At 54.1% G+C, this 27,974-nt stretch overlaps 1 protein-coding gene across 5 annotated transcripts; it reads left to right on the top strand.

Moving 5' to 3' along the window:
- Positions 1-184: 184 nt before the first annotated feature.
- Positions 185-27,974, top strand: MSI1 (musashi RNA binding protein 1). 5 transcript variants are annotated; one of them, XM_086474090.1, is made up of 14 exons: positions 185-243; positions 505-545; positions 676-757; positions 871-955; positions 5,658-5,699; positions 7,422-7,514; positions 18,276-18,324; positions 20,333-20,415; positions 20,983-21,100; positions 22,720-22,800; positions 24,081-24,137; positions 27,080-27,148; positions 27,274-27,428; positions 27,933-27,974. In XM_086474090.1, the coding sequence occupies exons 1-14, from the start codon at positions 185-187 to the stop codon at positions 27,972-27,974; spliced, it is 1,056 nt and encodes a 351-aa protein (XP_086330216.1). The 5 variants fall into 5 exon arrangements, with proteins under 5 accessions (XP_086330216.1, XP_086330215.1, XP_086330214.1 ...); XM_086474089.1 differs by having other exon boundaries at positions 27,256-27,428; XM_086474088.1 differs by having other exon boundaries at positions 27,080-27,172; positions 27,256-27,428.

The raw sequence follows: 27,974 nt of genomic DNA, 5'->3' as shown, positions 1-27,974 counted from the left end.
GGGCCGGCGGGGGTGGGAGGAGCCGGGCAGGTTGTGCCCGCCGGGCCCTCCTCCCTCGCTCCCTCCCCGCCCGGCGGAGAGGGGTCGGGGGAGGGGGCAGCATGGCCTGTCCGTCCGGCCCCTTTTCCAGCGCTCATCTGCCCCGGGAGTGCGGCGCCGCTCCTCGCAGGGAGAAGAGGTCCGAATGGAGACAGACGGCAGCCAGCCCGGCCTCGCCTCCCCGGACTCTCCGCACGACCCTTGGTACCGCCGCGGCGGCCGCTATCGGCCGTCCCCACCGCCCTCCCGGCCCCGGCCCCGGCCGCGGCCGCCCCCTCCCCCCGGCCCCGGCCGCCCGGCCCGGGCAAGCGCGGCGGCGGCGGCGGCGGCGGTGCCGCTGCCAACATGGCCGATCCGCGCCCTCCCCTCCCCGCCCGGCCCCGCCGCCGCCGCCGCCGCCACCCCCGCGGGGCGCCGCGGCCCCCCGGCGCGGCCCCGCTCACGGCTCTCTCCTTCCTCCCGCAGCAAAATGTTCATCGGGGGACTGAGCTGGCAGACCACGCAAGGTGAGCGCCGCGGCGGCCTCGCACCTGCCGCCGGGGCCGGGGGTGGCGGGGCCGGGGCCGGGGCCGAGCCCGGCGGGGGCGGCGGGGCCGGGCCGGGCTGGGACACCCACGGTGGGCGCTGTGCTTGCAGAGGGCTTGCGGGAGTACTTCAGCCAGTTCGGCGAGGTGAAGGAGTGCCTCGTGATGCGGGACCCGCTGACAAAGAGATCCAGGTGAGAGGCCGGGCCCGCGCCTCCCTTCGCCCCTGCCGCGGCCCGGCCGCCACTTTAACCAACTTTCTCTCTTCTCTCCGCATCCCCTCTCCTGCCCGGGCTGCGGGGCTCAGGGGCTTCGGGTTCGTCACGTTCATGGACCAGGCTGGCGTCGACAAGGTCCTGGCCCAATCCAGACATGAACTGGACTCCAAGACGGTGAGATGACTTCTCTCATCTCAGGGGTGCATTTGCCGGCAGAGCGGCTGTGCTCGGAGCAGGTCGATTGCAGTGTTTGATTTCCAGTTAGAGGTTGTAAGCTATCGATTCCCGATACTGATCGATTGGCCCCTTCTCTGTCCCGCTCACCGGCGGGTAGCCTAGCTGCCGCCGGAGCGCTAGGCTCGCCGTCGACCCGGGGCCGATGTCCTGGCGTGGGTCTGCAGATCCCGGTGATGGTTTTCCTCCCACCTACCAGTCGTAAGGCCCCTCTGAGGAGTGACTGTGGCCCTCTCGGGGCTGGGACACCTGAGTGCGTTCGGGGTGCGGATTTGCACCGGGAAACGGATGCGACTATGTTTGTGAGAGGGAGGCCACCTCTTCCCCCCGTGTGCTGCCGAGCACCGCTCCCTCCCCAGGGGTGCCGTTCCCCAGCGCTCAGGCCCTGCTTCCCCCGGCCATGGTGGCCTGAGCCCTCCCCTCGGCAGAGAGCCTTCGTGCTGCGCGCCCCTGAGACTTTCCCGTGGTTTCCCCGGGCGAAGTTTTTGTAACGGTTATGGAGGTTCAAGACTTTATTGTCTCCAAGTGTGGCCAGCGCCTGCCCATGCAGGCCACCACCGGCCTCTCGGAGCGGCTGTGGCTCTGGCCCGTGCTCTGTAAGCGGGGGCTGATTAGAAGCAGAAGGATTTCAGTGGCTCCCTGGATCGCTGTCGTATCGTGCCCAGCCCTGCCTTGCAGATCTGTGGCGCTCGGGAGATGTGCAGGCTGTTTTGGGGGGTGGGGGTAAGGTGTCTGAGTGGGAGGTCCCTTCTCTTTAGTTTTGGTGACTTGCCTTCCCCTGAATTCCTTTTCCTTATTGCTGCCCTGGGGTGAAGGTGAGGGTAGGGATGGGGGAGTTGCGGGGGCTGGGAGGGGGAGCATGGTGAGGGGAGACCTTCTGGCTCTGGGCACAGGCTGCCGAGGAGTCCAAACGCGCAACTTTATTTCTTCCAGCGCATGGCTCGGGCGTCCTAGCCTTTATCTTGGCAGAAGGGAGAGGGCGGGAGAGCAAGACCCCCTTTCTTAGGGTTTACGGCGTGAGTTGCAGCAAGATTTATGTCTGTTCCTGTTTAACTGCCTGGATCGCTCCCTTTGATGTGCACAGGTCCTTCCTCCCCACGGGAGCTCCCGGTTAAACCTACCCCAGCCTTCCTGGCCGAGGCTGGGTCCCCAGGACTCCCGGCCCTCCTCCTTTCAGGAGTGATGTAAAGTGAGTTTTGCTCTGGGGGAGGGTTACGGTAAAGTCTTTTGAGGAGGGCCCAGGGCTTTCTTTTTTTCTCTTTCTTTTTTTTACTAGCCTGTGTAAACATGGTGTCTGTTCAGCTAGTCCTGTCATGGGTCTGTGGGCTGGCGTAGACCCCTCTTGGAAGGCAAGTGATGGATGTCTGTTGTAGCACTGGTCTCGAAAGCGTTTTGGGGCTAGGAGCGAGCTGAAACCCATGGTCTCCATTCTTCTCCTTGAACCGCCGCTGCCGCCTGCGCGAAGCCGCTCTGCAGCCCACCGTGCGGCCCACGAGGGCGGGGAGGGCCGGGCAGGGCCGGGGCGGACGGGCGGGCGCTGCAGGAGAACAGAAGGGCCTCGTGGTGCAGGGCGCGTGGGGACCGGCCAGCCATTGAAATTCCCGGCTGCATCTGCTCTGCTCGCCCCGCCGGCGCGGCAGAGAGAATGGAGGCAGTTTCACCAGGGCCCTTCCTTTGTTAGGAACTTTGATCCTCTTCCCTCCTTCCTTTTTATTCTTTATTTAGTGCCGTTTTCAGCTGGATCAGATGTTTTGGGGTGTTTTGCTTAGTGAGAGGTTGGTCTTGTGGTACTGCATGGAGCTTCCATACGCCTTTTCCCTGCTGAGCTGAAAGGCTCTGCTGTGAGTCACGGGTTAAGTGACACAAACTCATCTGGATCCTAATTTAGGGTTTTATGAAACTTTGCAGGAAAAGGCCTGGTGTCCTGAAAGGACAGCCTTCTCTCGAGGCTTGGTGTCTTCTGGCAAGCAGCACTTGATAGGCAGTGTCTGCCCAACTTGTTGCTTCATTGTTTTCTGATTCTTCCTACCCCAACGAGGGCTGTTGGCTTCATTCTCTGGGGAAACCTTGTGCTTTTCAGACTCCTCTTTATTTATAAACTAGATAGCAGCAGCATACGAGGTTATTTATGAAAATGCTTGATATGAGAATTGGCTTTGCAGTCTCAAGGTAAAAGATTTGTGTGACTTTGTGAAGCTGCAGCTGGCCGCTGCCTTGAGCTGCTGCTTTATGTGCTCTGGGAAGAGTGGGCCTGGCGGTGCTGGGTCGCCCTGTTGTTTCTTTGTTGCCATTCCTGAGTTTTTGCTGTGTTTGTCCTTTGTGGCGGAGGGAGCGATCTGTGGCTCTTGGGCAGCACAGACCAATGGAGCGAAGGTAGCCGTGGAGGTGTGATGAAAGAACAAACTCAGTCCTGAGCTCTCGTGGGTCCTTGGCTGCCCTCCCCCTGCTTTGAGGCAGCGATGCCAGCTGGGTTAACGCAGGAGTTATGTGACCTGAGCTATTAAATGGTGCTGTAGGTGGCCTGAAGGGTGTTACTGAGGAGCCTGGCCAGCCCTGGTACACCTGTGACATCAGTGGGTTTCCTCGTCCCCGAAGCCTTGCGAGGTGAAGTGGAAGCAGTTTGTGCTTAAGTGTCTTCCGCTCACCGCAGCCTGATCTCGGGGTTTTGGTTTTTTGGATACAATCTGAGCAGTTATTACTCTTAGCAGATTTCTATCTAGGTTTGTAAAAAGGATCCATTACGTCAGTGGGTGACACTGAAACACGACTCCTCCAGGGCTATTTGTTTTAACACCAGAAATGAGGGAATAAGGTACCAGTGCTTTTGCTTTAATTAGAAAGACTCCAGTCACTGAGGAGCAGTCCAGTTTGAGTAACTTGAGTCCGGCACTGAACTCGCTCCCCTTTGCGTGTTCCCAGGGCTGCCCCTGCAGTCAGTCGCCCCGGCCTCCCTCTACCTGCAACAATAGCTGGTTGTGCAGAAGAATTTGTGAAATGACTGCCTGCTCCCTCCAGCCAGGAGGACACGTTATCTCTGCCCAGTTGATCACACTCAGGGTAATGAGAAAATGAGGCTGAGCTTAGCATTGCTGAGTATGAAAGCATCTTCTTGGCAGGAGCTGAATGACACTGGCTGAGAAGTAAAAGACAGTAGATTATTGTTTTTGCTTATTATCTGCCATCAACCTCCTGGTCTCCTGCCGTCCCCTGTCCTCAGAATTCGCTGTGGGTGTCTGCACTAGCCAGGAAGCGGGGTGGGGGTGTATGTGTGTGTGCTCGGGGAGAGGAGGGACGGTTCAGATGCCCCAGGGAGGCACTGGAGGCTATGCTAATCTGCCAGCGCTTGGAGCTTGGGGAGGGAGGTTTATTTTTGAGTTTATTTGTGCTCTTCACTTTTGCCTCTGTTTACTTACGTGCTGAGTTTATTTATGTTGTAGGCTGTGAGTCAGGATGGAGGTGGGGAAGGCAGGGAAAGAAGCTGGTGGAAGGGCACAGGGAGGCCGAGCTCTGGGGTTGTGTGACAAGTGAAAGGATGCGGGACGGGAGGGCGGCCAGGCTGGAAAGCTGAACAAAGCAGCGAGAGGAGCTGGAGAAACACAGCTTCCTTTTGGGCTGTTCGAGCTGCTGGGCTGATGGGACGATGCTCCCGGCTGCCCTCCCAGCTGCAGCCTGTCCCAGTGTGGGGATGAGCCAGACCTGCCTTTATCACAGGTCTTTGTAAGCTGATTTGTAGGTCTGGATCATCCCCGATGTGATGTAACTTTACAGGAGTTGCTGTAAAAATAGGCTATAAAGAAAGAGGTGGTGGCTGAGGAGGAGAGGAGTCTTGGTGGGTGTTTGGCTTGCAGCTGCACTAGTGTTGTCCCAGCTTTTGTGGTGGTGTGAGGCCAATGCAGGCACGCGCTCATCCGTGCTGAGCCCAGCAGAACACGCGGCACCTGGATGGCGGCGCGGGGACCGGCAGCTCCGGCCGGCAGCAGGTTTACAGAGAAGCTGAACAGGCACAATGGAGGGCTCAGCCTGCAGAGGGGAGGCATCGCGTCATTGTGTGCAGCGCAGCCTGGGGAGAGGGGCAGCACGCTGCCCTGTGGCCGCAGCCTCCGCAGCCTGTGGGGCTTTGGACTCCTCCGTTTAATTTGTGGCGTCCTGTCTGCTCTTTTATTTCTTCACCCAGTGTTTTGTGGGATGAAATGTTCGGCTTTTTGTGCGCTGCCTCTTTTCTGTCCTGTTACTACCCAGGTGAGCTCTGTGTTTGTAGGTAGAGTGGAGGGGGAGAGCAAAAAGGCGAAAGAAAGCACTTTTAATATGAGGCCGGTGATGCAGGGCACCCAGGGGCAGGCCGAGTGGGAGGGTGCCGCCCAGCCTGTTAATCCCAGCATGTGATGGGCTCTCGGGTGCGTCTGGCCAGCGCTCAGCCGGAGATGGACCACTGCATGCTGGGACTTGTAGTCTCCCTGGATTACACCTTACCGAGAGGGAAAGATGTCTGCAGCCAGCTTCATTTTATGCACCTCAGGTAGATTCTTTGGGTTTTTAGCAAGGTGCCGCGTGGGCAGAGACAGCCGTGCGTACGGAGGAAGCCCTGCGCCTGTAAATAGGCAGCAAAAGCGTGTTCACCTGTTCTTCCCCACATCTCTTTCAGATTGACCCGAAGGTAGCGTTCCCCCGCCGAGCACAGCCCAAGGTAAGCACTGCGGGCAGCCCTTGGTACCCCAAAGGGCAAAACTCGTGGTGGTGAATCGTGTCTCTCTGTGCCAGGTTGGCAGTGCACGCAGCGGAGTTGCTCCCTGGGGTTTGCTCAGGCCTCACCTGGAGCGGGAGCTGCTGTGCTGCACCGCCGGCGTGACGTGCTGCGCTGCAGTGCGCTCCTGTCGGGCGCTGGGGGTTTGCATGGCACTGGAGGAGCCAGGAGGCCCCTCGGTGGTATTTTAGGATGCACTGGTTAGAGCTGGTGAATAAATGCTGCCTAGGGTGAACGTAGTTGTCCTGAGGTTGCAGCCAGTGTCTGGAAGTTTCAGGCCTTAGGAGGTGCAGAACAGCTCCATGCTGTGATGTGATACAGGTGGAAAGAGGGTTGTGTGTATGCACGTGTGCGTGTGTATGAATAGGTGTATGGCAGGGAGGGGGAGAAGGATTTCTTTTTTTGAAATGCCCTTGTGTGCTTCAGCACTGGAAAAGGCAGGAGTTTGGTGCTGGACCTTACCTACTAGAGCCTCTAGCATCGAAATGTGCAGTTGCAGGAACTTTTTCCAGGCATGCAGCTAGAAACTTTTAACTGAGGAGCCAGCAACAGGCTGGAGACTGCCTTTAGACTTTGGGTCTCCCTTTAACTTTGCTCTTGGATGGGAGTTTTAAAGTTTAGAGTGTCTATTCCAAGTGCTGTCATGGGATAAAGAGCGGGGGAGAAGCAGTGTCAAGAAGCAGAGAGGGAAGAGGAGACTGGTGCTAGGAGGGAAGTAAGGGGGATCAGGCACTGAGAACAATTGGTGAGCAGGTATCCCGAGTAACTGGAGCCAGGAAGCACATGGTAGGAATTGGGTTAATTCCATTAAGCAGTTTGGTGACAGAAGGTGCTTTAGTGTTAGAACGGGCTGCTCTCCAAGCCAGGGAATTGCTGCGGATTAGCCCTATGCTCCTTGGGGTAATTAGGACCATGTGTTCCTCTGAGAGCAGGGGTGTAGCCAAGCAGCTAAGGGGAGGATGCAGCTGGAGAGCCGGTTCAAAGGACGTCGGTGTGCCTCAGCCTGGCAGCAATGGCCCCTCTCAGGGTGGTTAGTTTTCTTCCTTGTCCCAGCTGCGTGAATGACAAGTAGCAGAGGGATCTTCTCTTTGCCTTCGTGCAAAGGCAAAAGAGATTTAACTGGGAGTTGACTGGGCTCTGTTTAGGTGACTGGGGAATGGGTTGCGAAATGAGGCTTATTCCATGCAAGACTGGATGCTTTGCAATTCGCGAGCTCAGAGGGCGAAGCCTGGGGAGCCTACCTGCACTGGCAGGCCTCCCACCCGTCTTTCTGCTCCGGGAAGCAGAGCAGGCATCTCTTGGGGAGCCTGGAGGAGGCTGTGGGAAGAGCTGGAGGGCTGGGGAGGGGACAGTCGTGCCCTGTGTCTTCAGGGTCATGTGAAGGTGCCAAAGGAGCGGCAGTAGGTTAGTGAGGGGAGAGGCTGGTAACGTGCTGTCTGAGGAGGACGTGGTGGCTGGGCACGAGGGTGGCAGCATGAATTGGGGTCTTGCGTGGGACATAACCTGCCAGCCGTGTTTGGCCAGAGGGCTTCAAGAAGGTGGAAGCTCAGCTGCAGCAAAGGGTCAGGCGCTTCCCGGCAGTGGAGGGGAGTTAGTGGCCTTTTGAGTCTCCTTCCCCGCTTGCTCTGGGTTTATTCGGTGAATTCCTGTCCTTCCCTTTTCCAGATGGTGACCCGAACGAAGAAGATATTTGTGGGTGGTCTGTCCGTGAACACAACTGTGGAGGATGTGAAACAATATTTCGAGCAGTTTGGAAAGGTAAGTCTCTTGAGTAGTGCTGGATCAAAGCTGTTGCTTCTGGGGCAAAAAAGAGTTTTCTGAACTTCTGTGGAGGCGGGATTAGGAGCTTGCGAGTCTTTTGCACGCGGTTAAGTAGATTGAAGGTCAGTTACAGACACTGTGTGGCTGTAATGTCTTTGTAGGGGCTATAGCCAGTGACTCCTGCCCTGTGATGATTTGAAATGAAGAGTTTGTGCTTGTTCCTGGAGTTGGTAGGACGCGGGCTAAGAGAAATGGTTTTCCAGTTTTTCCCTATCCAGAGGCCTCTTGTGGCATGCAGACTTGCAGTTTGTTCAGACACTGGAGGAAGGTTTGTAGACGCTCCTAACAGAGCGGCTGCAGCATCGAACCTGTGATTTTGGTGTGCTTCTAATTTGAAGCCTTGTGATTGATATTGTGGTAATGCTTTATTAAGAATAAGCCTTTTGGTCCTGAAGCTTCTCCTGCTGAGTCTTGGGCAAGTGATGACGTTAGTTTTGGATGTTTGAAGAAAATTTGGCACTATGGCTGCCCCTTGTGTTGGTCTGGCTCTTGTGTTGGTGCCTGCTGGTGGCTCAGGGAGGGGTGGGCTTCTGTGGATGGAAGTCCCTTGTGCCATGGTCCATGACAGCCAGGTGTGCAAATTGTGTCAGGACTGAATTGGAGAAGGGGGCTCAGTCTTGGCCTCTCGGCTGCGTCAGGAGGTTGTGAGCGTCCCCAGGAGCAATCTCAGTAGTATTAGACCAAAGGATCCCAGGTTTTTAATGGGATTGGGAACTGAAGGGGATCATTGTACCCAGATGCTGAATGTGGTAACCTCTGGGGCAGGGCACTGCCTGTTGCACTGTTGTTCGGTGATGTTGCGTATGGGTTTGCTGTTCGGGGCCGGAAATGTTGGATTCTGTAGCTGTTGGGACCTCCCTGCCTGGCTAGTGGGGTAGAACGCAGATTGCAGGGCGGTAATCTGGCCAGAACGTTGCTGATAGCATCATGGATGTGGAGGAAAGTACCACGAGAACAGTGGAGTGTGAGGGATGAAGGCTTTGGTATTAATTTTCTTCTGAAAGATCCTGCAAAAAGGTGATGTTATGTTAAGGCACATTAATTGGTGAAAAGAAGGAGAGTTTTGTAACCAGTTTTACCGTATCCTCGGAACTTTTGGACAGAGAGTTTGGAACAAGTGTTTGCTCAGTACCTTTGTTCAGCTTCTGAAGTCAAATCTGCATGTCCTGGGGTGCTATCATGACTGCAAAAGCAAAAGTGGTCAGATACCACCATGTTTGCTAGTTGTTATCTCTGTGTGGTTTTATTTTCTATTAGAAATAAGCAAACTCTATTGTGTCCCCAAGAGCTTTTACAGTGTCACTGAAGGTGTGACCAGTAAAGGTGGTGGTGTCTGTATGTCTGTGTGGTCTGAACGTTGTTGGTTTGACTTGCATGTGCTTCTGTGCTGCTGGTGGATGCGTTTGACAGGAAAACAAAATGTCTTGGGCGTAATCCCCTTTTAACCCTAACTGTACCTCTGTCAGCTTGAAGTGGAAGCATGTCATGTAGCACTCTCTTTACAAGCAGTTACAATTGGTCCAGTTTGAGAAGTACTTTCCAGTTCTTTTGGGGTGTTGTGCTGTTATGTTCCTCTTGTTTGATGGTCATGTGCTGAAAGGTGTCCTGACGTCAGGAGACTGGCAAGAACTGGTTGTGTCAGATTGTTTTCTTGGGACTGGGCAGAAGGGATAGTTTTGCATAGCTCAGTGCGATTAATTTCTGAAGAAGCAGCATCCCGGACAACATCCGGCGCTCAAAATCTGCATGAGGCCGATGCAGCTGCCCTCTTGGCTCTCGGGAGTTTCCACCGGGAGAGGTCGAGGCTGGTCAGATTGGCTCTCTGGTTCTGGGGCAGTTTTCTGACTCATCTGCCCATTGCAGCGGAGGAGGGACTCCTCAGAGCTCTTGCATAAAGCGTCTCTCCTCGCCTGTAACCGTCTTCCAGGCTAAGCCTCAAATAATTCACCGAAGGCCAGGAGAACTATTTCCAGTTGGTAGCTCCGTAGTTGGCTGATGCGCAGGATCAGTGGGAAAGCGTGTTTCAGAGGAGAGCCTCCGTGGCCATCAGCTCTGGGGTTCTGAGCTCTGAACGCGCTGCTCTGGGTTTTCTAGGGCTAAGAAAAGCCTCTTGCCTTCAATTTCAGATGTGACTCATGGAGAAGAGGATTTTGGTACATGGGCTCTTTTGGTGTTTGTTTATGATGCTCTGAGGCCTCCTAGCTTTCAGAGGTCTCCTAGGATCCTGTCTTTAGAGGTACTCTTGGCACCTGGCTCTGTGGTCTCATCTCCTCAATTTATGGCATCTTTAAGTGAGAGGTGGTGAAGTTTCAGTCATGTTATCCTCACCTTGGAAAGCCTGTCTGAAAAAGTATTTTTGGCCAGTACTGCTTTTGGAATTGGATTGGGACTGTGTGAAAAGGAATTGTTAAGGATGCCCTTTTAAAGCATTTTGTTGGAGGACTCACCCTCTGAGGAAATGGCTTTGTCCGTCTTCTTCTGAGTGGCCCCACAGATCCCGTTCTAGGATCTGTCAGGAGAAAAATCACTCCTCTTTCCTCCTGCCTGTCCAGGGAGGCAGGGAAATGGTTAGGATCTAGAGAGGAGAGAGCAGGGAGCACCAAGTCATCCTGTCTTGATTCTTCAAGATCAAGGTACCAGGTTCCTGGGGGTGATTTTTAGTCAATCTTTGAGAATCCAGTGGCAAGTGCGATTTGGATCTCAGCTTCAGGGAAAGATCATCTTCTGCTTCTGCGGACAAGGGAGTACAGACTGCTGAATGGGTTTTGCATGAAGGTTATCTTCTAGGTAACCCTCAGGCCACAAGCCTAAGCGTGTGTTAGATTTGCCACCACCTAACGCCTTTAAATTAGGATAGATGCTTTTTGAAAAACACATTTTAGTCCAGACAGAAAGCGTGCACGTGCTGTGGGAATTATGAGAGGAGGTGCTATGGCCTGCAGTACAGATGAGGTCAAATTAGATTATCATAATGTTCTCTCCGGTCCAAATCCGTGAACGGCAGTTCGCAAGTCTACCAAGGTAGCTGGTGGCGGTGCGTCTCGGGTCAAAAGCAACACACCTCATGTGTCCATTAGCAGGAAAAAATGGAAGTTCGGTTGGGCTGGAGATGAAATGCTTTCCCATTTCATACAGCACCATTCCCAAGTCTTGATTTTTCCATTTTGGCATTTCCGCTTACTCTCCTGTTTTTGTTTTGTTTCGTTTTCTTTCCTTTCCTCGCTTTGTCCAAAACCTTCTCTCAGCTTTGTAAAATCGAAGTGGTAAAAGAAAAGTAAAAATGTTGAGGAGGAAATCCATGAGTATTGCTTAGGAATAAAGGAAGAAAGGGAGAGGCTGGCACCCCAGTTCTTTGTATCAAAATACTTGGTTTTAACAGGTACAAAAGGTGAAGCTTCAAAGAGGATCCCAAATACAGTGAGTTTCTCTGCTTCAAAGAAGGATCGCTTTATTTATTTTTTTTCTTCCAAAACTGTGAATGAGAAGTATGGGCTGCAATTTTCCTGAGGAAAAAAAATACAAAGGTTTTTTTTTTAGTACAGTGAGAGAGACTGAGAAGTGCTCTCAAGCTGGCTATGGTTTGTCAGGTGCAGCTGCTAAGGCTTTGAACATAGCGGGATCTCTAGGAAACACTTCTGGCTCCAAAACTTGAATCTCTCCAAGATGCAAGCGAAGGCCATGGACATGATTTCTAAAGGAGATTTTTTTTTTTTTTTTCAACTGTAGGACAGAAGCGCTGGAAGGAATCGCATTCACAGTATGTGTAGCCAAGTGTCTTGGCTTAAGTTGGGTGGTGTTGGAGAGCTTTTAGACTGCACAAGAAAGTATTTCAACAGCATCTCTAGATTCAGGCTACCACCCTCACTGAAACCTGAAACAAGTGAGGAGGAAGGTATCTTGCACCTACCACCTCAGGCATAGCTAGTCCTCTGTCTAGCTCAACATGTATGAGGATGCCTCAGAGGAGCTGGAGTCCCCAGCTTCCTCCTTTTCTGTTTCAACCTGTGGGAACATCTTGTTCTGTATTATTTTTTTGGGGGGGAAAGGGGTTGTCCATCACAGTAATTTCTTTGGACCATTGAGTCTCTGATCTTGTAAGCAAGATTATTTGTTTCAAACCATAACTGAAAAAACTCAGCTCGTCTTTCTTTTTCAAGGGTTTGTCTGATGTGATTTTGCGGTAGAGAAAGTCAAATAAATTGCAAGATAGGAGGCTCAGAACAAATAAGGTCTTTTTGTCATGGAGCTTATCTAAGCTGTGAAATCTTTGCCCCAGGATGATGTTACCAAAATTTGCATAGGCTCCAAAATGGCTAGACAAATTCATGGACGGTCTTTTAAATACACAGATACCCCTTTGAGTTCAGGAAATCCACAAATCACAAATGGCTTGGAAGATGATGGAGTATTCTGGGGTCTATCGTAATATCCTTGCCTCGTCTTTATGTTCTTCCGAAGGTGTCTATGGCTGGTTGGTATCTTGAGGGGTGTCGGCCAAGGTGGACCTCTGCTCTAACTTGGTGCAGCCAGACTTTTGTTTGTCACTAGGAGAGAAGTTGATCCTTTCAGAAACTAGGAATGCAGAGGTACTGGAAGAAATGGGGGCCTGGAGCCAATTTAGGCGTTTGAACTCCTGGTTTTCTTGCGTGCTTTTGCATTTTGTGAAGCAGGAGTGCAAGAAATATATTCACAATGACGTCTTTGCATGACTCACTAATCAGTTGTGGCTCCAAGGGTGCTTGAAAAGTGCTTAAAAAGAGTCTGCATCTCTCCCTGGGCCTGCAGGTAATCTGCGTATGTGGATGAGTCGGTCACGAAAGCTCAGCCACTCTGTGAGGCAGATCGTGCCCAGAGAGAGATCTGCTCTGCTCTCTAAAAATACCCTGGAAGCAAACAAGAAAAAAGATCTGCTGAGGTCTGAGGATGATTCTGACCTTTAGGCTGCCATCTAATACTCAGTCCAAATTCTGGACTGTTTGCCTGGGTCAGGTTCTGAGATCTCACTCGGGCAATGACTCTAGCACTGTCCCGACCAAGAGAAAACCACCGTATCTGAGGCACTGGATTTGATGAGGGTTTGCGTGTCTGTCACAAATGCATATTCATGTACACCTGCCGGAAAAATGGTGGGGTTGACTTGGGTATATGAAATGAGTTTCCCCTGCTGACTAATTGGAGAACCTTTAGATACTGATGGGGAATTTCTTTAAAGGAAGACTTGTTCCTGCGCTTACAGTGAGCATGATTTCCCTCACTTTGGATTGGGAGAATGTTAATTAATTAATCCTTATCTGCTGCTCTCTGGAAATTTCAGGGATCAAAGCTACTTGTCAACCTGCTGTGTATTTCCAAACTGGATTTTGGATTTTCTTCCACAGATCAGAGGGCAATTTATGCAAATTCTCACGCGTAACACGGTTGCAATGAACAGATGGGGAGGGGAGGAGAAGGGGAATCTGATCACCTCTCTTGTGGCAGTAGGCAGTTTGGCTTGTGGTAACAATGCCTCTGGAACAAAGGGTTCTCTGTGCTCCGCATCTGGTAGGCAGATAGCCAAAAATGCTGTAGCAGTAGTGGTCATTCAGGTCTTCCGTGATTCATCTGATATTTGCCAGGTGCCCACGGTGCAGTGCAAGAGCAGGCAGGAACACCTGGACAGGCTGTCCCGCTCACCTGTGGCACTGAGCGGGCTCTGCCCCTTGTCCAACTCTCGTTCCCAGAGTTTTGAGAAAGGCTCTGCAGAGCAGCGTAAGAAGGGGTCTTCCTGGCGCCGTGTGGGCGCAGCACGCCTGCTCCCTGGAGCTGGGCTCCGGGTCGGTGCGTCCTCCTGCCCAGAATCAGCCTGTCCTGTTTAAGCAACTGGGAGAACCTTGCAGGGTTGCTGATGCCCTCTCTTGACAGGATGGCTGAGCAGTTTCTAGATCGTTTGGTTTGTATTTTGCATGTCGAAGCTGTCTCGGCAGTTATTGTTCTTCTGCCTGATTTTTCAGCGACTATGTTGCCATGGTTCCTGCTAGGACCAGCCGAGCCATCTTTAGTTGCTGTTCAGGTGGAAGATGCCCGTCTCTGCAAAGCATTTGCTTGAATATTTACAGCTTTCTTCAAGATCTGCCCATGTGGAAGTGCACCCAACATTTCTCATCAAACTTGTGTTGGAAATTTTATTCTTTTAAAATCTACGTGAGGCTGTCATTGGCTTCCTCTTTTGCAGACACCTATGACTGTCCCAGGAAGATTGAAAGACACTAGAGTAGGACTAAGCCATTGGAAAAAATCAGGCCTTTTGGCCAAGGCCAGATGGATTGTACCGTGTTCCATTTTGGTATGAAATGCCTCGTATCTGTGCACCTGAATATTTTGGCTGGGCTGAAGGCTGCCTTGGTGAAGTCTCTCTCTGAAACCTGTGACTGTCACTTTCCCTTCCTGTCACCACCACACTTCTCTCATCAAAACCAGGTGCCGATCTGAGAAGAGCCTGTGTTCTCCTCTCAGGAAGGTGCTGCGTGCTGCCCTGTTGCAGGAGGTCTCAGCAGTGGCAGATCTGGAGGATTAGAAGCGCTTTCTCCCAGGGACAAACCTTTTTTCACTTTTTGAATGTGTTACGTCCACTGAGCCAAAGCCTTTATCTTTCTTCCACTCCCATTTGGTTTCCCAAAGTTAGAGAGGGCCCCTGGAGACAGAATTGAGAAGAGGTGATGTTAGCCAGCTTGGGTTTAAGGCTCAGGGATGTGGTACCTACCCCTGAACTGCCAAGTGACTTGCCAAAGAAGTAGTCTCCTGTGGTAGGGTTCCTTGGGAAGGATACACCTAGGGAGCAAAAGCCACTGCTCTTGGGACTCCCTCTTTTTTTTCCTTGATGTTTTTGACCTCGTGGCTAAACACAGGGAGAGACATCATTCCTCAAAATTAACAAACCTTGAACTTCTAGCCGCAGATGTTGGGTGACTGCAGCCTGGACCAGCAAGTTAAAAAGTTCCCTGAGAGAGAGCCTTGACCACTAAGCTAAACAGTTTTCTACTAAAGTGATCTGCTTCTTTCACTATGTTTAAAGAATTGAAACAAATATTTATTTAAGGGGGGGGGGGGGGGGAGAGAATGGGGAGAAAGACAATTCACCCAGCAAAAAATCCTTTGTTAAACTACAGTTATGTTCATGGATTATTTCCACGCCCTCCTAAACATTAACTTAGGTGTGTTTCTGAAACTCTTCAGTGCTGTTTTTCACATACTTCTACGTCCAGTTCTCAGGAGTTGACCTGTTTTGTCTCTGCCAACCATCAGGGACGCGCTGGAGATGGCACCTCCATTCCTGTCCCACTGGAGGGCCCAGACCCCCTTTCCACCCCTGCTCCCAGATATCCCTGTTCCCCCATCCCTCGCAACACCACACCCCTGGCTCCGCGTCCCCTCAGCCCCTCACAGCCCGCCTCAGCCCGGGCCCGCTGCCTCCCTCGGGGGGGGTCAGCAAGATGGCGGCCCCTCCGTCCCGCCAGAAGCGGGGCCGGGACGGGGACGGAGTCGGTGCAGGAGGGCTCCGGCCGTGAGACCTCGCTCCGGCCGTGCCGCTCTTTGGCGCGACGGCGGTTTGCCCGCCCCGGCGGGTGCCCTCCCGCCGCCGAGCGCGGGCCGCGGCCGGTGTGAGGGCGCCGCCGCTGGCGGGGCGGGCGCGGGGCCGGCGCAGCGGGGCGGCTTTGTGCGCGGCGCTAATCCGGGCGGCAGCTGCTATTGGCGGCCGCGTTGCCGTGGCGACGGCCCCGCCGGCGGCCGCCTTTGTTGGGGCCCGGCGCGGCCCGGCCGGGAAGGGCCCGGCGCGGCGGCGAGCGGGGGGGGGGGGGGGGGGGTAGTCGGTTCGCCGCCACAATAGCTGCCCGCCGGGGGCTGTCACTCACACCTGGTTGTGGCTGCGGGGCCGGTGCAGGCCCGGCTTGCCCCCTGCCTGGGGCTGCCCGGGGTCTGGCCTTCGGTGGGGTGGGCGCTTCGTGCGAGGGTCTGCCCGGGTGTTTGGGTAGTGCTGGGCCTCGGGGGAGCCCTGCGAGCTGAGGCAGCCGGTCCCCATCCCTTCGCCGAGCTGCAGGGGTGATGGCAAGAGCTAGGGGGGATCTGGGGCACAGCTGGCGCGAGGCCGGAGCCCCTGGGCAGGGTGCTGGAAATGGCTGTTGCCTGTGGACGCAGGTGAGGCCTTTCTCCTGGCGCTGCAGCGTGCTCTGGTCTGCAGCCTGTCCTGCTGGCCCTTGTAGGCTCCACCGCTACCTGGGCACCCCTCTGGGTTGTCACACACACACTGTCTGTGTGCTGAGACCACCCAGCTCATCTCACCTGTTGCCTTGGAGGGAGATGAGAAGATGCTCATGTATAGGTTTTGTTGGCAATAAAACCCACCAGTTGTAGCTGTACACAGAGTTTGGGCCCTAGAGCTGAGTGAGCGAGTAAGACTATTTCACATATTATGTATATATACGCATATATATCTGTCTGTCTATCTCAGATGTAGCTCATGGCAGAAAACAACAGAGAATATATGTTATTGTAAATATGTTTTCACAAGATGTTTTGGGGTGCTGGATAGACACCTGATCTCGAAGCACCAGCAGACACTTAGAAAAAGGCTCAGGCGGGGGAAGGCTGCAGCTCCTCTCGGTGTACGGAGTGCAGTTGGGATGAAGTGGTTGCATGTCTCCCAGCTCTGCGTACTCGAGCACCACAGGAGTGCCATGGCTGTTGCCCGGGACATTGCTGTGAGGTGGTTTTGTGTGTGGATGTGTGCTGGGCTCTGCCACTTGTAGCTGCTCCTGCTTCACAGGCTCTGTGAAGAAGAGGTTGCTGGAACTGGTCGGACAGAGTAAGTCAGCAGCTGGGCTGTGCTTGTCCCTGCTGGGTTTTTTCTGTCTCATGCCCATCTCTCATCCTGATGGGTTCATGGGCTCCAGCTACCTGAGTTGAAGTCTTTGGGAGTGGCACCGCCACAGAGCGCTGTTGACACAGCTTTCTCCCAGTGTTTACTGGGGAGGAAGACACTTGTGTGCCAAGCCTTTTGTGCACTGGATGGAGGAATGGATCTACCTTAAAAGATGAACACAACCAGATAGTAAAACCTCCTGAAATATTTTTAAGCCATGTCAGGTTTCCCCCAGCTCATGAAGTTGTGCTGGCACTGTGAAGGAAAATGGTGCAGGGGCAGGAGCAAGCAGCCATGGGGAGTGGCAGTGTGACGACCTGCTCTCAGCCCCCAGCTCCTTGGCTGTGTCTTGGGAAGCTGGTGAGGAGTTGCTTTGGGTCTGTGTGAAGTTTTACATCCCCCATGGCTCCAACTGGATGCTGGGCATGTTTCTCAGGTGTTTGTTGACTTGGCTGAGTGAGGCTGAGCCGGGACGGGAGGAGCGCAGGAGCGGGATCCAGGTTGTTGTCACTGGCTTTTGCGGGGTGGATGTGTTGGACAAACCCAAGGGCATCAAAGGTGATCTCTGTCTGCTCGTGATGGCACTGGAAATGTTAGCAAGGGCTCCTTCCATCCTTGTGCCACTGAGGTGGAGCCGGGTGTCCCGTGTTGTCCAGGGGGGCTGAGGCTAGGAGCTCTCTCCCTTCCCTGACTGGGGCAGGGGGCTTGCCAGTGGCTGCCTGCACCAGGGTAGTAGGGGCGGCCGGTGGGGTGGGCTGTTCCGGAGAAGGCAGCAATGCAGATGCGTCCCGGGGACAAGGCAAGGGAGTAATCCTGCTGCGGAGCTGGGGGTGTGCGGGGCTCGCTGCTCAGGGAGCGGCTGTCTCGCATGGAGGAGGAGGAGGAGGAGGAGGAGGAGGAGGGCGGCCGAGGCAGCTGCTGGCCGGAGACTGCTGCTGCCTCCCCTGCGCACTTGCACGTCCAGTTTCATAATCGGATTAAGGCAGTGGTATTAGAGAGGAGGGATGGGTCAGTGGGACAGGTTTACACTGGGGCTTACACGGAGGGGATTGAAGTGTATTTTTTAACCCTGCTCGGCCTGACCAGCGGAGCGGTGCAGATGCGTCTCTGCAAGGCAACACCCAGCGGGGAAGATGGGGGGGAAAAGTGGCACCAGGCGGTGATGTGCTCGCTGGGGAGGAGAGCAGCCCCAGGCCGGCTGGGGGATGGGATCAGGCCGCCCCTCCCCCCGGGAAGGCAGCCCTGCTCAGGCCTTGCAGTAAATTTGCTCTAATTACAGCCTCCAGCAGTGGGAAACCTCACTTAGAGGAAAGGCTCCTCTGGGGTGGGGGCGGGGGCGCTTCCCAGCTTTCCCAGGCAGGCTCTGTTGTCTGAGGCCTCCGCTTCCCCTGTCGCTGGGAGGCCCCTTATTCCTCTCCCCTCTCCAGCGTTGCTTCTCTCCCCCCCTTTAATTCTCCTCTCCTTTGAGGCCGGGATTTGGGAACAATGCCTTCCCTGCTCCTTGCCCCTCGGCTGGAGCCACAGGCAAACAATTGGGGTCGCTCGCTGCCAGGGGCCAGGCCGAGGGGGCTCAGCTCGGCAGCACCTGCCCTGGGCTGGTGGGGGTCCGTGCTGGTTGTGGCCTGGGGAAGGGCCTGGTGTAGTGGCTGATGCGTGTGTGCGCACACCCTGTTTCCTTCTTGGGGATAGGAGGTCTCATCTTGATCCCCTCAGGTTTGGGGAGGCCTGGGAAGCTCTGCACAAACATGTCGGAGGATGCTCGTGCCACAGCAATAATCTGATCGGCGCCCTTCTCTTTGCAGGTGGACGATGCGATGCTGATGTTCGACAAGACAACCAACCGACACCGAGGTGAGAGCGGTCCCCTGCCCATAGCAGAGGGAACTGCGGAGGGTTTGCCTCCTGCTTTGCCTAGGGAGGGGCTGGTATCCCAGCAGCAGGGGATGCGGGTCGCAGCTGCTCTTTATCTTGCCTCCAGTCGCCCCATCCTTTTGCATCTGCATCCTTTACCAGCGTCCCTTGCAGCACAGAGAGCTTTTGTCCAGTGCGTTTCCTGTGCTGTAAACTCGCCGAGTTGCAGATATGTGAGAGGAGACGGCCCCCGCCCCTGCCTGCTTACCTCCGTGGCTCCAGCCTGCAGTGTGTGTCTTACCTTGTCCCGAGTAATCTGAGCTCCGGGAAAGCTGACACGAGCGCCTGAAGAGTGCCTGCCGCTCACCCCTTCCTCGGCCCGGAGCCCGCTTGTGCTCCCAGGTCACCTTTTCTTACCCGAGTCTTGCTGGTGGAATCTGGTTACAGGATGGGAGCAAGGCTGTAATAGTCGTGCTGGCCGGACCCAGCCCACCCATGGGCGTCCCTGCCTCCTGCTTTCCCAGTGAGTCTTCAGACTACCTGATGGCGTGGCAGGGTTCGACGCTGGCATTGCACCGGCTCGGAGGTTTATTGGCAGCAACTTAACCTGCAAACTTAGCTTCAGTGTCTTCCAAATTGGGGCCCGTAACAGCCCTGTGCTGGGCCACTCTCGTGTCTGCGTGTTGTCCGAAGCACTTCTAAGCATCTCTGCTGCTGGATCAGTGAGGGAACACTCCCTTCTGCTCTCGCTACATTCTGTGCCCTTCAGATTTTTGCTTTTTTCTAAAGCCATTAAATCTACTCTGATTGCCTGGCCTCGAATGTTGTTCCAGCTTTATCTTAAAAGGGAAGAAGTGTTAACCACTGTCCTTCCATGGGTGCCTCCCAGTCACTAGCCCAATTAAAGAGTTGTTGAGCATTTTGGAAAGAGCAGGGAGAGCTGCCAGCCACTGTGTCGGCAGCGAGGGGCTCTGCCCAGGGCACAGCAGGCCTGGTGGGAGTCTGATGGGGCTGAGGACTGGTTTCGGCATCAGGGTTTTGCTCTTGAATTTCTGAGGAACTCTGCTCAAGGGTGTTGAGGTGAATGGTATGAAACTACCTGGGCACAGACGGATGGAGGAGTTTATGGAGAGACTTTTCTGGCAGTATAGAGAAAAAGTGGGGTTCTTGGCAGCAGATCCTCATCTGTTTTTAAAAGTTATTTTAAAGCACCATGGAATTGGCCAGTTCTGGAAAGCAGAAAGCTCTGCTTAATCCCAGCTTGCTTGTAAGGCAGGCTTAAAGACATCCTCCCACCTGCCTCAGTTTTCCGGAAGCGGCTGCAGTCAGCTGAGAGGAGTTTAGTCTGCCCACCCAGGCTGGTCTTTGCCAAAACTGTCAGCAAAGGGGTTGGTGAGAGAAAGGAGGTGTGAGCGTGGGCCAGGGGCCAGGAACACGCTGTCCTGTCTTACCCCAGATACTAACCTTACTTGGGTGAAACTTTGCAAATCGCTTTGCTTGTGTGTGTCTGTCTTGCTCTGTACAACTGCATTGCTGATATTTGCCTTCTTATACAAGGCTTTATGACAGATGACTGCTGAGGAAACGTGCAGGGTGCTATTGCTGGTGGGGTGCGTTTAGCGAGGATGGTGATGTCCTGGCAAGCAGCTGTTCATTTCTCCACCGACTCTTTGTGTGAGCGCCTGCCGGGATCCTCCCCAGCATTATCAGCCATGTGGTTTGCCTTGCAAATAGCAAAGTTTGAAAACAACAACTTGGTTTTGAGAGCAGTTGGGTTCAGAGAGGGTGGGAAGTACAGGATGAAGAGGAAAGGGGACTTTATAAAGGGATGGTCCTGTTCTTCTTGTGCGTAAAAGCAGGATTTGCTGGAGAGGGAGGATAAGTGACAGCCATTTTAGAAAGGGCTGATTGTACCATCCTTCTCTTCTGCTGCCAATAAAAGGATGTGGTAGTGGGTGCAAAGTGCACAGAGGTCTGACCTGATCAAGGAGTTTTGCCTTTTCTTCAGGGTTTGGGTTTGTCACATTTGAAAGTGAAGACATTGTGGAAAAAGTGTGTGAAATCCACTTCCATGAGATCAACAATAAAATGGTGAGTGTCTGGGGCAGAACCTGGGGGAGAAGGGACAGAGGTACGGGACAGAGCGGGGCAGTGGCACAGGGGCAGCGTGTGAGGCACTTGGGTCCCAACGCACTTTCTCTGCAGTGAGGAATTGGTTTGAGTCTTTTCCCCAAAATCACAGCAGCCAATCTGGGAAGGAAACTCACAGTGTGGAGGCGAACCAGCACAATACTGAGCTTTCAAGAAGAGCCAACTGTAACAAGGAACTGTGGAGTACTTGGAGTTACGTGAAGCCTCTTGGTGGCCTGGGAGGGGGCAGGTTTTAGCTTTATTCAGAAATGAGGAAAATTAGGCTCTCAGGCCCTGGTGCAGGGCCAGGCAGAGCATCAAGGGAGCACCAGGAGGAGAAAGCAGTGTTTGAGCTCCCCACTGCCTGTGGTGGCTGCAGAGCGAGGGGCAAGGCTGGCAGCGTGCAGGCCAGAGGCAGGGACGCCAGGGAAGGCCAGCGGAACGGGCTGCCGGCCATGGCCAGGGCTGGGGAGTGCTGTCCCAGCAGGCAGCCCTGCCCAGAGCCTGATCCTTGCTTTCTCGTGGCAGGTGGAGTGTAAAAAAGCCCAGCCGAAGGAGGTGATGTCCCCAACGGGCTCGGCACGAGGGCGGTCCCGAGTCATGCCTTACGGGATGGACGCCTTCATGCTGGGGATCGGCATGCTGGGTAAGCCCAAGGACGGATCTCCCCCCAGCTCCCGGGCGTGCCAGGCAGCAGCTTAGAGGTTTTATTCTGAGAGCTGGCAGGGCGGCCAAGGGCAGCTCTCCCTGGTGCAAGGCCGGGGAGGCTGGCGGGGGGGGGTGCCGGGACGTGTTTGCGATCACAACTTGCCCTCTGGTGGCACCTGGAAAAACTGCAAACTTGTCACTGCTGCCCTGTGACAGCCGGGGCTGGCCGGGCACAGCCGTGTGCTGGGCAGCTCTGGCCCTCTGTACCCCAGTTAACGGTCCGGCAGTGCCATAGCACACAGACTGGAATTCTTTAATGCCTCTTGTGGAATAGGGCGTAACTACAGAGCTGAACCGAGTGTGGAGTGATCTGTGCCCAGGCACCTTTCTCCCACGCTTTACAGACTTCCTGATTAATTAGTTCATTCAAGAGCCCCCGAGATTCCACTTGAAACAGTGGTCCATATGAATGTCCTCACTGCCATATAGAGACTGTAAAAATGCCCTTAAAGTTCTAGTTAAGCTTGGTCTCACTTTATTCCCTCCCTCTCGGGGACAGCAAATATCTGGTATTGCAAGGAAAACTGTACACTTATTGTGGGACTGTCTTGTAAGGAGAAGCTGGTGACAAGCAGGCTGGGTTTCATGTCTGTCAGCGGTTCTAGGGCAAATGTGTTCAGATAAAAGATTAAAAAAGGTCTTTGTAGCCTCCAATTCCAGGTCTACAAACCCTTGTGCCTGGATCTGAGAGTCAAGCATGATCCTTCCAGCACGGGTGCTCTTCCTGGCTTCTCTCCCTCCCCACGTTCGTTCTAGCCAGGCTTGAGCTGCCCCAAGAGCACGCTGTTTGCTCAGGATCATCACTGGTGTTGCTGGGCAGGGTGTACTCAGCCTGGCTCTCCTTGCTAAGCCTGCTGAGTAGCAGTTAGTCACTGAGCAAAACCCCAAAAAGGGCATTTTTCCCCTGATGTTTTCACTTGACTTATAGAAGGAAAATAAATCTCTAGCCTGTGGTTTTGGGTTCTGCCTTTTCTAAGCCATCTGAATTTGAAAGCAGCAAGGCTCAAGCTGAGTCACTGGGAAATCCATGTACTCATGTCTTGGGAGATCTCAAATCAAATATTCATCTCTGAGTCAATGCCCTGCATTCTCACAGCCTTGTTCTGTATAGGTGGTCAGCTTCCTGGGGAACGGCAGGAGTTGTCCTCCCGCCCGGCGCCAGGAAGAAGCACTCTGCCTGCAGTCGCCAGCACTCCTAGTGCAAAAGTGATTCAGAGCTATTCAGCCGTTCAAATGCCCCCACCTCCCTGATCTCCTCCTGTTTGTAAATCCAGCTGATGCATCAGAAAGCCTTAGTCTGCAGAGCTGTGAGTTTCTGAGAAGGAAACCTCCTTGTCCTTACATGTTTGGAGTCAGGAAAAAATTAAACGGGCCTGCTAAAACTCTTCTGCAGCCTCGTGTGCGACATGCGCTCTGCCCAGCAATTTCTTGGGGTTTCTGCTATTAGCCCTGTTGGTGCATTCTGACACTAGTAGTCACTCTGCTCATGAGCAGCCAGGCACTGAGGACACGGACCCTGCAAGCTTGCAGTAACAGAGCCCTTTTCTCTTCCCCCAGGTTACCCAGGCTTCCAGGCTGCCACCTACGCGAGTCGAAGTTACACTGGCATTGCACCTGGCTACACTTACCAGTTCCCTGGTGAGTGGTGCTCCCTGCTCGGTTTTTTGGTCTGCCTTCAGGTGACGGGAGTCCCCGGCATGATCCGTGACCCAGGCTCTGCCCCTTTCCCCTGTTTGGTCTTTCTTTAAATTGGAGACGGATGTGGAAGGGGGAGGGGAGAAGCCCTGGAATAGGTGGGAACAGCCTGTCCTTCATTAGGATTATCCTCACTCGCCAGTGGCAGGAAAAGCCCAAGGCTGCTGTGACGCCCTTTATGTTAGCCTCCTCTGTAGGGCTGCTGCCGTGACACAGAAGGGCCCCTGCAGCTCTGCCTGTCTCGCTGCCTTTGTGTGTGTCTGTCTGTCCTTACCAGAGTTGCCACTGCTCTGAAAGTAGCACAGAATTTTAAAAATGTGGCTTTCCGTGGGCCAGGGAATTCCTAGGTACCCGAAACATAGGCACCTGCGGTGCTACAGTTGTGTCCTGAACAGCACCTGGACCGCTCACAGCCTCCAGAAAGCATCTGCTGGGGCAGTGGGCCGCGGATCCCCTGCAGACTTGGGTGGTTTCAAGCTCCCGACCCCACCATGTGCTCAGAACATGGATTCTGCAATCAATGGCTGGAACCTGCTGTGCTGCCGCTGCTCAGAGCTTTCTGGGGCCTCCTTTTCCTCCTGTTCTCTGCGAGGCAGGGGAATGAGGCAGAGCACACTCTGGGAAAAGACCATCTTGCTGTTTTCTAGAGAAGTGGCAACTCTGAGCATCCCTTCCTTACTCCATCCCTCAGTGTGATGATTTATATATGAAGTCTTGATGTTAGGGGCTGGGAATGGGAAGTTTCCTCTTTGCCTGAGGTGAGCCCAGGCTGACTGTGGCTGAAAGTTGCTGTTGCCTCCTAGCTGTCTGGAAGCTCTCCCTGAATCCAATTTATGGGTCTCAGTTGTAGTGACTTCAAGTGCCTCATTGTAAACCCCTGCCCAGATGAGCGTGGCACATACTGAGCACCCACTGGCCTGGAAGCCGAGAGGTCAGATTGGATGGGTCACAAGGCGGTGCTCCAGGGCTGACCTGAGGCTGCACGGCGAGGCTTGCAGTTGCCCTGCTTTGGCCAGATTTATTCTGAGGATAAATGGATCCTTTCGCTCTCCAGGGCAGGAGTCCAGCACCTTTCAGCACCAGTTATAAATTAGAGAAGACACTGGTCTGGTCGCAGTCTGGCTGCAGGCTGCTCCCCCAGCAGACCCTGCCTGCTGTCTCTCTGCGGGCTCTCCCTCGGGGCGTTTGATGAGTTCCTAAGCTGTCTTGCATTTCGTTTTTAGAGTTCCGTGTAGAGCGGACCCCTCTCCCGAGTGCCCCCGTCCTCCCTGAGCTCACAGGTCAGTCCCGCTCATTTCCTACACTCACAAGCTGGAAGGGGAGAAGGGGGCTTTGGGCTGTTCCTGTGGTGTCGCTGCTCCACAGCCTGGCGCAGTTAGACTGGAAACGTTCCTCATTTCCTCTTCCATCTGTATGAGCTCCATCCAAAGCTGGGGCTGGAGAGATGGAGAGGCAATCAGAGCCATGTGTATTGCCTCTGAGAAGGGCAGTGTGGGTCATACAAATGAAGGCATGTAATCCTTAGATGGCGTTTCCTGCTGCTTGCCTCGGTTTTAGCTCCTCGCCCCAGGCTGGGTGTAAACCAGATACGGAAAACTGCAGAGAGCAGGGTGACTTCTCAAAGGTCTACAAATAACCTTAACCTGAGATGCTGCAAGGATGAGATTTGGAGTGCTGGGAGGAGGGAGAGGGTGTGGGGGCACTCCTGATTGCTCTAATCCCATTTCCCTGTGCAGGAGGGGCTGCAGGGAATGCTTTCCCTGCTCTGAGTGGTGCAGCTCCCCAGCTACTCCCACATGGACTTCCCGGGCAGAAGCGAGCGTGGTGGGACACTACAAAGTCCTGCAGTGCTCGTGGGGAACTGAGGAGTGAAACAGGGGCAGAGGACCATTCTCCAGAGACTAGTCCTGGCTCAGTGTCCTCACAGTGCAAATACCCTGTGGATCCTCAGCCCCTGGGTTGTGTGCAGTGTGTTCTCTCTAGGTGATGCTCCTTCTGTCTGCTGTCCCTTCCATGGCCATGTTTTCCTCAGCTCTGTTGTGTCCATGGTTTTTGTCGTAGAAAAGCAGCTTTGTGTAGCACCCTGCTCCCCATGTGCCATCTCATTTCCGTGGTGTTCCTCCTCTCCAGCGCTTCCTTGCCTCCGCCTGTTTCAGGGTTCAAATCTCTCTGTAAGGGGATGTAGAAAAGCCCCCTGAGAAGCTCTCCTGGAATTACAACTACCAACAGGCTTGAAAGGGGGTTTCTGTGGCACAGAACCGTGTCGATCCTCAGGGATTCTCCATTCCTTAGGATGCTGAGGTTGGCAGCCACCAATGAACAAATTGCCCTGAGGGAGGTACCAGATCGTAGCTCCCTCTTCATAAAACCCTTCCCTGACACCACGTATGCAACTGCATAAGCACCCGACCCCCTCCCCTCTCAGCGTTTTCCTTGCTAAGCAAAGGAGATGTGGGTCCAGTTGTTTATTTACATGTGTGTTTTTTCAGCAAAACCCATAAAATTTGTAGAGGAATACTGGTGACTCGGCAAAAGTGCTTTTCCCTCCAAGGTCCACCCTGGACTACACTGTGCCTTTTCCTAGTGGAGGTGAATCGCCTGGGGCCTGGCTGTCACCGGCGGCTGGGGTGCACCAGGGCTCTGTACAACAAGAAGTTATTAGTGCTGCTGTCCTGGCTGGGTGCCACATTAGCTTACAGTCCCGAGTGTCTCGCTGAAGTACCAGCTGGGGATCGTGGCATTCTTCCCTTCCCGTTACGCTTACCTACTGTTAAACAGTCGCTGTGCAGCCTCTTGGCTAGGCCAAGAGCTGCGATTCCCATGTATAGGCTGGAGTTGGTCCCGCAAAGGGCAGGGCCCCCTCCGTTCCTACAAAGGCCCAGCGAGCTCTGCTGTGCTCGAGGGCCCTTGTGCCTTCAAGTGGATGCGTGCGCGTAAATGGGCTGCACTTTAGGGGCTTGGCAAGTGGAACTGAGATGAGGGGATGGCACAAGCAGGGATGATTGCTCCAGCACGCGGGGAGCTAACGTGCAGGTGCTTTGTCATCACAACACACACCTGGTGTCTCAGTAGATAAGACTGCAAAGGCAAGGAGGGTTTTTCCTGGAAAAAGAACTGGAGTTTTTGAGAAGACCTGGCCTCCTTTCTCAGAAAACCGCACTCATTCGGCTGTGTGCTAAGGACTTGAAGCAATGGTGGGGCAGCAGGGGGGCTGCCAGCAGCCTTTCCTCTCTGGAACAGCATCTTTGAGGGTGATGCAAAGCAGCAACATGCTCACGTTGGCCCAGGGCCTGTAATGAGCAGCTAACCCAGATATAAGCCTCATATGACGTCTGCTTGAAACAGGCTGGTGCCTGCTACTAAATATTCCCTTATAAGCTAGTCTGGGTTTCAGCCTTAACGCGATTGATTTGTTCTGACCTCTTTTTATGGTGCTCTAAACAGAATCACAGTGAAATTCACATTCAAGCATGAAATGCTGACCCAGTCATTTTAAGGGCAAAGAGAAGCACACTGGCTAGATGCCTCCTGCCCTGAGGGCTGGATGCCTGTGGCAGTAGAGTTGGGAATTAGAACTGCTACATACAAATTAAGACTTACTGTTTTAATTAAGCCATTTCTAGTTCCTTCTCCCTAGGTATATGTTTCCTGCTCTACTACAATGAACGGCAAAGGTTTGAGCAGTTCAGGAGCAAAAAGAGTGGGGAGGATGATGTGTCTTGAGCAGAGTAGAGAAGGAGGAAGAAAGAGGCTATTAAACTGTTATCAAGAATACTACTGAGGGACAGAGAGGAGGGGCTGAGCCTCAGGACGCTGAGCTGTCAGCTGCTGTTCCTGAGCTGCTGTGTTTCTGCACATTTACAGCCAAAATCTGGAACTGTAGCTTCGGATTAACTGCATCTTGCAAGCTAAGTAGTGACAGGATACATCTGAAATTGCCCACTTCTGGTTCAGCTCTTCCACGTTGTGCCCTCAGCTGCTCCAGGGTGTGGGCTTAGCAGAGCACGGCTAGTGAGTTCCCCCGGACACTTGCTGTGCAAAAGGATGCTGATGCCTGCGGGGCTGTGCACTTCCCTGTTGTCATCCTTGGATGTCCTGTGTGAGGCACTAAGCCGATATGTCTGTGTGGGCCTGGTATTTTGCAGCGGGAAACGAAGGCTTCTGTCGAGGAGTTTCCCGTGTAGCCACAGTGCCCCTGAGATGCCTGTTCCTTCTTTTCCAGCGATCCCCCTCACTGCGTATGGACCAATGGCGGCAGCAGCGGCTGCGGCGGCCGTGGTGCGAGGGACAGGTAACTGCCACTTTCCTCCCCAGCGCGGTGTCCTGTCACCGAGGTTTGCGATGGGCGGCGGGAGGGGGGTGGGACGGGGTTGCATTTTTGGGATCTTCACTATGTAGTTTTGCTGCCTCCTGTAGGTTCCACCCCCAGTCGCACCGGTGGATTTCTGGGCACCACCAGCCCTGGGCCGATGGCGGAGCTTTATGGAGCCGCCAACCAGGACTCAGGGGTCAGCAGTTACATCAGCGCTGCCAGTCCAGCCCCGAGCACCGGCTTCGGCCACAGCCTAGGGGTGAGTGTTCCCTGTCAGGCTCTGCACAGGGAGAGGAAGGTGCAGAGTGGCACGGCCAGGGGAAGGGGCTGCATCTCCACGTGGTGGTGGAGGTGAGCAGTGGTGGGCGGCCCCCTCTCAGCCCACAGCCTGCTTTCTGGTTAAGAAATGCCACCCGCCGCAGCATCTGCCATGTCACCGCTGAACCCCAGACTACAGACGGATGGATGGTGCAGGATGCAGCCGTTCACTTGCAGCCCTCATCCCTGGGCCCCGCTGGCTCTCCCTGGCCACCACTGAAGGTCCTTGATCCCCAGACCTTTCCCTGATCTGGCCCAGACTTTCCAAGAGCCTGTCTTGGCCCTGACACAGTGTCCTGCAGGGCGATGTGCTCTTTAGACTGGCACCTCCAACTGAAACCGGCTTTCCCACCAGCTGGGCTATGGCTGCATTTGTTGTGACAGTAGTTCTCCTTCACTTTTCTTTTGTTTGCTTCAGAGTGGGGTTTTAACTCTTTCTTCACAGGGTCCTTTGATTGCAACAGCTTTTACCAATGGGTATCACTGA

Source organism: Leptosomus discolor, chromosome 16 (assembly GCF_034619465.1).
Source record: "Leptosomus discolor isolate bLepDis1 chromosome 16, bLepDis1.hap2, whole genome shotgun sequence".
Classification (NCBI taxonomy): domain Eukaryota; kingdom Metazoa; phylum Chordata; class Aves; order Leptosomiformes; family Leptosomidae; genus Leptosomus; species Leptosomus discolor.
This window is presented reverse-complemented; position numbering and strand designations above follow the sequence as displayed.